Raw genomic sequence first — 8,351 nt, 5'->3', positions numbered from 1 at the left:
TTGGAGCGTTTTTTGTTTTTTGTTTTTTTTTCCCCTCAGCAAAGGGCGGAGGGAGTGGATGGAGAAAGGTCAGTGGTATTTCTGGAGCAATACTGCCATCAAGAGGAACTTGTGTGGCAATCCCATGCATCTTTCCCTGTGTTTGCTGGGGAGGACCAGGCAGGACTAGGGCCAGTGCCCAGACAGATCCTAGCTCTCTAGAGGCCTGTGGGAAATTGGGCCTGTGTCCAATTCAGGCCGTGGAGACCCCTCAGTTAGGCCAGCGTGACCTGGACATCCAGGATGCCTGGGAGATCCCGTACAGAAAAACATGTCTTGAGAGCCTGGTGGCGGCCATGTCTGGGCGGGACTAGTGGAGGCCTCAGTCAAGGAGCATGGGCTCCAGGCATGGGCAGTTTGCCTGGTGTCCCTACCCTTGGGAGCAAGAATCCTCATGGCCTCGCTGGGTTCTGAACCCCGGGAAGATCCCTTGGCTGCAGTGCACACCATTGAGAAGGAGCCATTCTTAGCTCTGGAGTTCTGCAGCCATTGGTGCCAGTGGTCGGAGGGTGCTGGGGTGCTCCTCCGTCCTAGGGAAGAAAATGGGCTGCGATCCTGTGGCGCCGGTACCTAGACTGTCATTGAAAAGATGGATGCAAGGCAATGCCCAGCTACCTTGAGACACTGTGCCCCGTACCCCCCACCCCCGTGACTCTCCCTTCATGTTCCCATGCCCCAAAGATTCCCTTGGAGGTGAGCTATTCTCCATGGTGCTCATTTTTGCTTGAAAGCCTTCTGCCGACTCAGCCTGTGCTTTGAGCGTGTGCAGTCCCTTGCTCTGTGATCAGAAGTGGACCAATGTGTTCTGTGGCAAGCGTTTCAAAATGGAGACTCTCTGGGTATAAACTGGTTAGGAATAGGGTGGTCCCAATCCTGCTAAAATTCCGGAAGCTAAGATGACACAAAAAGACAAACCCATCGGGCTTGGCCTCAGGAGATCCTGCCACGTGCCAGAAAGAACTTCTGGGGCACGCTCAGGCAAATGTAGTGAATGGTGCTTGGCCCTGGCTCATTCACCTGGACATACCACTGCCTCTATTCAAGTATGTCTGCAGAGTAGATTATGGCCATGTGCAACGTGGTGTGCTTCACTAGAGCTTGGAGGACATGTTCCTTTGCAGTAAGAGATCTGGTGATGCAGAGGAATGGACCTTTTTCCATGGTGGGTGAGTTCTGGCACTTTCGAGAATGTTGAGAAAATCTGACAAATGAACAGGGGTGCATGTCCATGGTGGTGAGGCTCAGCCCACTGCAGAATTCAAAAGAGGGAAGAAACCTAGAGGACCCTTTCGAAGTGACAGGTGGAATGTGTTGTTTCCTTAGGGTGGGACATAATGTAGTAAGCATAAGGTGATAAGCCTCTGATGCCTGAATCCATAGGAAAATGGCCTTCTTCAGAGCACTGATAGTAGAAAATGTCCCAAAGAATACATGGTCCTCTTTTCTATCGCAATCAAGAGAAAGACTCACGTAAATACCTGTGCCCACAGAGACTGCAATTCAAACAGACATTTCCTTCCACCTAAATACCTTGTGGTCAAGCTGTCCTTGGAGTGACCCATGAGAATGCCCAAGTGGAAATGTCTCATAGATGGCAGAAGGTGGGCTTGGAACCTACTGTGTGGCCAGTCTCCATCTCTTCCCTGCAGGCTTCACCATCCTCTCAAGCTAAAGACATAGTTAGGGAGGCAATTAGGCCTGGTCCATCTCTAGAGCTGTCCAAGGGAACCGCTTTCTTGTTTGTCAGGAAGGCAGGCTAGGAGGACCCCACCGAGGCCAGTCTCCCAAGGGAAAAGTTCCCACCTGTGGGCCAGAGCTGACCCAAAAGGGCCGAGATGGTGATTAGCCACGTTTGGAGTGCGGTTGGCGTTTTCTCCTTAGCAAAGGGTGGAGGGAGTGGACCTGGAGGAAGGGCAGATGGGCATTTCTGCAGCAATACTGCCATCAAGAGGAACTTGTTTACTGGGCATTTCTCTTGCTGCCTCTTAGCCTACTGGCATGACCTCTCACACATTCAGTTGCATCTCTTACAGTTCTGGAGAAATACATTGATATGATATCCTGGAGAAAGACAGAAAGACAAACACAGACAGAGAGAGAGAGAGAAAAAAAATAGTTTGGTTCAAAGTGTTGGGAATGACCTAGGGAGGCAACAGCTTGGATGTTGTCTGCTTTTTCTGTTTTCTTTGTCTTATCTTCACAGCAGTGTTCATGGTCAGTGTGTTTCTGCAGCACACGTTGAGGGTATTCCCATATCTACTCTGCCCCAACACAGTCACAATAAGATTTTTCTCACAGAACATGTGTGGGGAGGAAGATCAGAAAAATTGTGTCTTGCCCATCTATTGCTCCCCTGTGACACACAGGAGTCCTCAACAGCACTCAAAACTGTGTGTTTTTTCCCACCTCAAACATTCTGGGGTGAGCTGGCCAGAGACTGATGTAGGCCAGGTGTGTTTGGGGTGGCACCTGACACTCCTCCTGTCTGATCTATCTTTGTCTGTACCCCCTGGGGCTGCCCCAGGAGACAAGCTGGGGGCTCAATCCTGCTGTTCTCAAATTGTACGTTCACCTTACTCTTTAGTCCACCCCAGTGGCCTGTGAGATGCTGGTTGCCTTTGACCTTGTGGTCAAGCTGGTCTTGTAGTGACTCGTGGGAACACCCAAGTGGAAATGTCTCGCGGTGGGCAGGGGGTGGCTTAGATACAACTCTGTGCCCAGTCTCTTTTTCCTGAGGGCTCCACCGTCCTCCCATTCTAAAGGCATAGTTAGGGATGTGGTTAGGTCAAGTCCATCCCTAGGGTGGTCCAAGGGGACCGCTTTCCTGTTTGTCAGGAAGGCAGGCTAGGAGGACTCCAACAAGGCCAGACTCCCAAGGGAAAGGGTCCCACAGGTGGGCTAGAGCTGGCCCAAAGTGGCCGAGATGGTGATCGGCCATGTGTGGGGCGCTGTTGGTGTTTTTTCCTCAGCAAAGGATGGAGGGAGTGGACCTGGGGGAAGGGCAGGTGGGCATCTCTGGAGCAATACTGCCATCAAGAGGAACTCATTTGGCAATCCTGCGCACCCTTCCCTGTGCTTGCCTGGGAAGGAGTGGCTTGGAAGTGCTGTGGGGGATCAGGCAGGACTAGGGCTGGTGTCCGGACAGATTTGAGCTCTCTGGAAGCCTGAGAGAAGTGGGCCTGTGGTCAGTTCAGGCCATGAAAGCCCCAAAGATAGGCACCAGGATGCCTGGCTGGTCCTGCACAGGAAGCCTTGGTTGGGGAGCCTGGTGGCAGCCGTGTCTGGGAGGGACTAGTGGAGGTCTGGGCCAGGAAGTGTCAGCTCGTGTCAGCTCAGGGCCATCAGCCCTTTTCCTTGTGCCCCTTGGGAGCAAGGGGCAGGATACCCTAGAGGTGTACCTGGCCTGGGAGGTTTTCTTGGCTACCGGGCACCCCCAGTGAAGGTCCACTCCCAGTGCTGGAGTTCTGTGGCCATTGGTGCTTGTGGTGGCTGGCATTGGAGTGTTCTTCCTATCTCTGGGAGAAGACAGGCTGCCTGAGACCCTGTGGGCCCATACTCAGACCTTTTTTTTTTTTTTTTTTTTTTTTGACATGATTGAAGCAATGCTATGCCCAGCCACCTTGAGAAGCCACCCACCTTTGCAACCCTGTTTTTCTGGTGTCCCTGTTCCAAAGGATGGGACCTTTGTCTTGGAGCAGGCCCATCTCCCTTGCGTTCATTTCTGTTTCACATTCTTCTACCATCTTCACTGCCACTCCAACATGATTGCTCATACAGCAATACACAGGAATGGCCTTTGCTTCCTTCTCCACCTGTGCTCAGGGAGCTGCAACTCAGAGAGTCAGGAGTCCTTGCCAAATTAACTAGTGTTGCATTTAGTCGTTCCTCATCTTCCCCACTGTGCTCCTCTCTGTACACCCAACCCTATCCACATTTTTAAAATAATATTATTTCATATCCCCCCCCCATTAAGAAGGTGTGCCTTGCCAAGAAACAGGGGCATGCTCACTGACACATAGCTCTTTTCTGTTGTCTCTGCCTCTCCCTAGAGGCGATTTCTAGAAAACCTGTAGGATGGGTCATGTCATTTGCCAGCTTCTGCCTTCCTTGGTTTGTGCTCCCTGGTCTGCACTTTCCCAAAGACCAAATAGGACATCTCAAACAAAGCCCAGACCTTCATTCCTTTATTTTTATTTTTTACACCTACTAGATGAAAACTGCTCCTTTTTACCCTGTGTTTTTCATGTGTGAGTTTCTCTACATGTTACACTGTTGTATTATTTGGGCAAAACCTCTTGGATCCAACCGATTTTATACTTGTCAAGCTCCAAGGCAGCATCCAGACCTAGAAGATCTGATCATTCCATAGCCCAAGGCTGTGAGATTAGTGGTTTGAGTGTGCTCCTTTGGCGTGGGCCATCATCATAGGACAGCTGAACCCACAGAACATACAACAACTTGAGTGTGAATCCAAGTGTTCCCAAGAGACAAACCAGGTCATACCCCTAGAGATCAGGGAACAGGGAAACCCTGGAATATTCCCAAACTGAAGTGAATTGTCAATGTAGTCCCAGGTCTCTTGACTCCTCAGGATGATGTACTACTCGACAGCAACAACCAGTGGATACTCTGTGCCCTAAGGAAAAGATTGACAGAATAGTATCCTGTAGCACCCTCGACCCAGCCTTTCTTTGAGGGGAGCAAGAGGAAAGCAGACAAAATTTGAAATGCAATGCACACAGGTTACCATTTCTTTTCTCAGTGTAGTACCCAATAATCAGTAAGTTCTCTGTCTTCTTTATAAAAGATAATACTGATAATGTGGCCACTGCCACCTCCCCATTATTTGGCTGGGCCGGCGTCCTCCAGATGAGACATTAGTTCTCAGGTTTTACACAGCCCCAAGACCTCCAGGGCAAGGACCCCTCTCTTCCCCTAACCTTTCTTCTGCACCAAGAGCAAAGATCCATAGTCTCAATACCCTGCAGTAGCTTCAGCTCCCGGTTTCCAAACACGGTGGCCACCAAGGCCTGGCCTCCATTTTGTGAATAATGCCAAGGGAGTCCTAAAACCAGTCCAAGACCTTGAAGTGGGGTTTACTCTGTTTAGGTTCTTGGGATAAACTGGTGTTCCTTTCTCTCATGCCCTCAATGGGGAATATAAATGCCTGTGAAATAATTCATCAAAAGGACTAGCTCTATTGAGCTATTCCTGGGCAGACTTTTGAGTTTATACAGGTTACCTTAGGTAAAATTGTTTCACGAAAACAAAGACTCATAACTTGAAATGGGCCAAGTACCTGGATTTTACTCTTATCCTGGAATTACTGACACTTTCCTTTACTCACAGATGCAGACCAACCCAGTTCAGCAGGCTAATCTACCTTAAAGGCTAAGGAACAGGTATGAAAGGGAATGATAGTTGATTGTAGGGACAGTAGGAATTGGCAGGTAGAATTAAGTAGCTGTGAAGCAGACTTTGCTTGTTTTTATGTTTTGTTTTGTTTTCACCGACAACCTATCTGTGCTGCAGTAATTGTGTTGGCCTAGCAGCCTACATGATCCTCTTGGCCATACTGGACACTAGGGCCCAATCAAAATGATAGGAAATTTCCGTTTTTAAAAATTTCTAATGATCAAGGACAATGCCGTTTTACATACATGTCAACTTACAGCATGAGATTTTCAAAATTACAGGGGCTCAGATTAGGAATACCAGTCATACGAAATACCATATGCCTCGCCGTTTACTACCTCCTTGACCCCAACGAATTTCCTTTCAAATATCAACAACATGCTTTCTTCTACCTCTCACTCTCTATCACTCTCCCTGGCGCCACAACCAGACTCCAACATGCTTAGGAAGACAGCGGTACCCCTTGGCTAATGCCCAGAGAGTCTCCATTACGCAAGCTTTGCCACCAAACCCATCGGTCGGTGCGCCTCTGATCACAGGCCAAGGGCCTGCGCACCCCCAAAGACATCCGGGGTCCCCGGAAGGCCCCCAGGCTGAAAGGAGCACCAACGGGAATGGCCGGCCTCCAAGACAACTTGGGGGCATGGACACCACAAGACAGGGTCGCAGGTCTCAACGAAGCGGATGCCTGGTGTCTGAGGGGAGCCGGGCCTGGCCTCGCCTTGGCGTCCACCTCGTCTGGAAGCGTCTGGGTACGGGCCCCGCAGGATGCCCCGCGGCCCACCTTCCTCCCTAGGCCGCAAGGAGCAACACCCCGGCGCCGGCCAGTCCCGGCGGGCACCGGCGCCACTGGCCACGGAACTCAGCTCTGGCAGTGGCCCCTCCTCACTGGCGTGCAGTGTGGCCGAGGGAGCCTCCCGGGGCCGAGGACCCAACTAGGCCTTCACCCCGGGTGCTCCCACGGAAACGGGCACCAGGCAAACTGCCCACGGCCCCGAGCCCAGGCTCCTTGGAGGAGGCCTCCGCAAGTCCCGCCCAGATCATGGCCGCCACCAGGCTCCCGGGCCATGGCTTCCTGTTCGGCAACCGCCAGGCGTCCTGGCTGTCCAGCTAGACCTGGCGCCTGTCTCTGGGGCTTCCAGGGCGCGAACTGGCGGCGGACCCTGCTTCCCTCGGGCCTCCAGAGACCTCGGATCCGTCCGGGCACCGGTCCTAGTCCTGCCTGCTCCCCCAGGGCAGTCCCAAGCCACTCCTCCCCAGGCGAGCACAGGGACCGGTGCTCGATTGCCAAGCGGGTTCCTCTTGATGGCAGTATTGCTCCAGAAATGCCCACCTGCCCTTCCCCCATGTCCACTCCCTCCGCCCTCTGCGGAGGAAAAAACGCCAAGAGCGCTCCGCACATGGCCCTTCAGCATCTCGGCCGCTTTGGGCCAGCTCTGGCCCACCTGCCGGACCCTGTCCTTGGCAGACGGGACTCGGCAGGGTCCTTCTACTAGCCTGCCTTCCTGACAAACCCGAAAGCGGTCCCCTTGGGCCGCCCTGGGGATGCAGCCGAACTAACCGCATCCCTAACCATGCCTTTGGGGTGGGGAGGATGGTGGAACCCGCAGGGAAGAGAAGGAGACTGGGCACATAGTAGGATGCCAGCCCTAGCTCTGCCCTCCGGGACACATTTGCACTTGGGCGTACTCACGGGTCACTGCAAGGCCAGCTTGACCAAGAGGTCAAAGGCGACCGGCGTCCCACTGACCCCTGGGGTTTTGGCCTCAGACTTGAGGTGAACCTACAATTCCGGAATAGCGGGACCGGGTCCCGGGCCCTTCTCTTGTGGCAGCAGCGGCAAGGTGCTGGTGGAAGAGCCCTGGCCAGCATAGGTCAGACAGGAGGGGAGCCAGCTGCCACCCCAAACACACCTGTCCTCCTCACACCTGGCCTACGTCCAACTCTCCACGCCCCTGCCCCGAAGGCTGGACGTAGAAATCCCACAGAGGCGTGCATGCCGTTGAGGGCTCGTGTGTGCCATGGAGGGGCGGTAGATGGCCCAGCCCCAAGTGTACCGATCTTCCTCCCCAAACCTATTCTGTGACGGAAACCCGATGTTCACCTCGTCGGGCAGTCAAGGCGTGGGCAGAGGCCTGACGTCTGCTGCAGGATCACAGTGACATTGAATGCTTTTCCCAAGACAGACAAATCACTAGGGACACACTATGCCAAGCTGCTACCTCCCTGGCCCTTTCCGGACTCTTTGACCCCCACGGACTTTCCCTTGGGATTCTCCACCACACAGTTTCTTCTCTGTCTCTCTCTCTCTCTCTCTCTATCTCTCTCTCTCTCTGTCTCTCTCTCTCTCGCTCTCTCTGTCTCTCTCAATCCCATAATCACTCTCTCTCTCGTGCCAGGTTCGCGCCCAGCGCTCTCTCGCCCACTTCTACTGGGGCCTGCTTCCTCTCCTGCTCTCTCTGTCTCAACGTCATTGATTTTCTCGTACTGCCCGGGACTTCTTGCCCACGTGTGCCTTTAAAACGCTAAGAGATGCAACTGAACGTGTGAGACATGGCGCAGATAGGCCGAGAGGCGGCCAGAGAAATGCCCCAGAACTCAAGAACCCGGCCACGCCCTCCGCTTCTACCACCACCAGCAACGCCAACCCAGGGGCCTGCTTTCGCGGTCCCCCAAGCCAAGGTGAGGCAAGTCGCACTTGAATGTCATCCCGTTCCCCTTGGGAACGCTGGACCGCGCTCAACCTTAAATGTGCGTTGAGGTGGAAGGTGGATTTCTCTTTGAATGACAGTGTCTCTGCACAAGGCCGAGGAGGGGCACACGGATCCACCTGGCTTGCTCTCTAGCTGGATTCAGGTGGAACGGAGGACCATGAACCCTCAGGACTTTTTCTGCTT

At 53.1% G+C, this 8,351-nt stretch overlaps 1 protein-coding gene across 1 annotated transcript in view; it reads left to right on the top strand.

Moving 5' to 3' along the window:
* Positions 1 to 433: 433 nt before the first annotated feature.
* The window catches only part of LOC112615244, a 12,505-nt gene continuing 4,587 nt past the window's right edge, over positions 434 to 8,351 (top strand). Inside the window, exons 1-3 of the mRNA XM_025371852.1 lie at positions 434 to 605; positions 2,243 to 2,283; positions 5,994 to 8,136. Coding sequence (XP_025227637.1) covers positions 434 to 605; positions 2,243 to 2,283; positions 5,994 to 6,950 — 1,170 coding nt within the window. The 3' untranslated portion in view covers positions 6,951 to 8,136. The remainder of the gene's footprint in view (positions 606 to 2,242; positions 2,284 to 5,993; positions 8,137 to 8,351) is intronic.

The sequence above is a fragment of the Theropithecus gelada genome, chromosome X (genome assembly GCF_003255815.1).
Source record: "Theropithecus gelada isolate Dixy chromosome X, Tgel_1.0, whole genome shotgun sequence".
NCBI classification, from domain to species: domain Eukaryota; kingdom Metazoa; phylum Chordata; class Mammalia; order Primates; family Cercopithecidae; genus Theropithecus; species Theropithecus gelada.
Note: the sequence above shows the minus strand (reverse complement) of the source record. Positions and strands in the feature narration are given on the sequence as shown.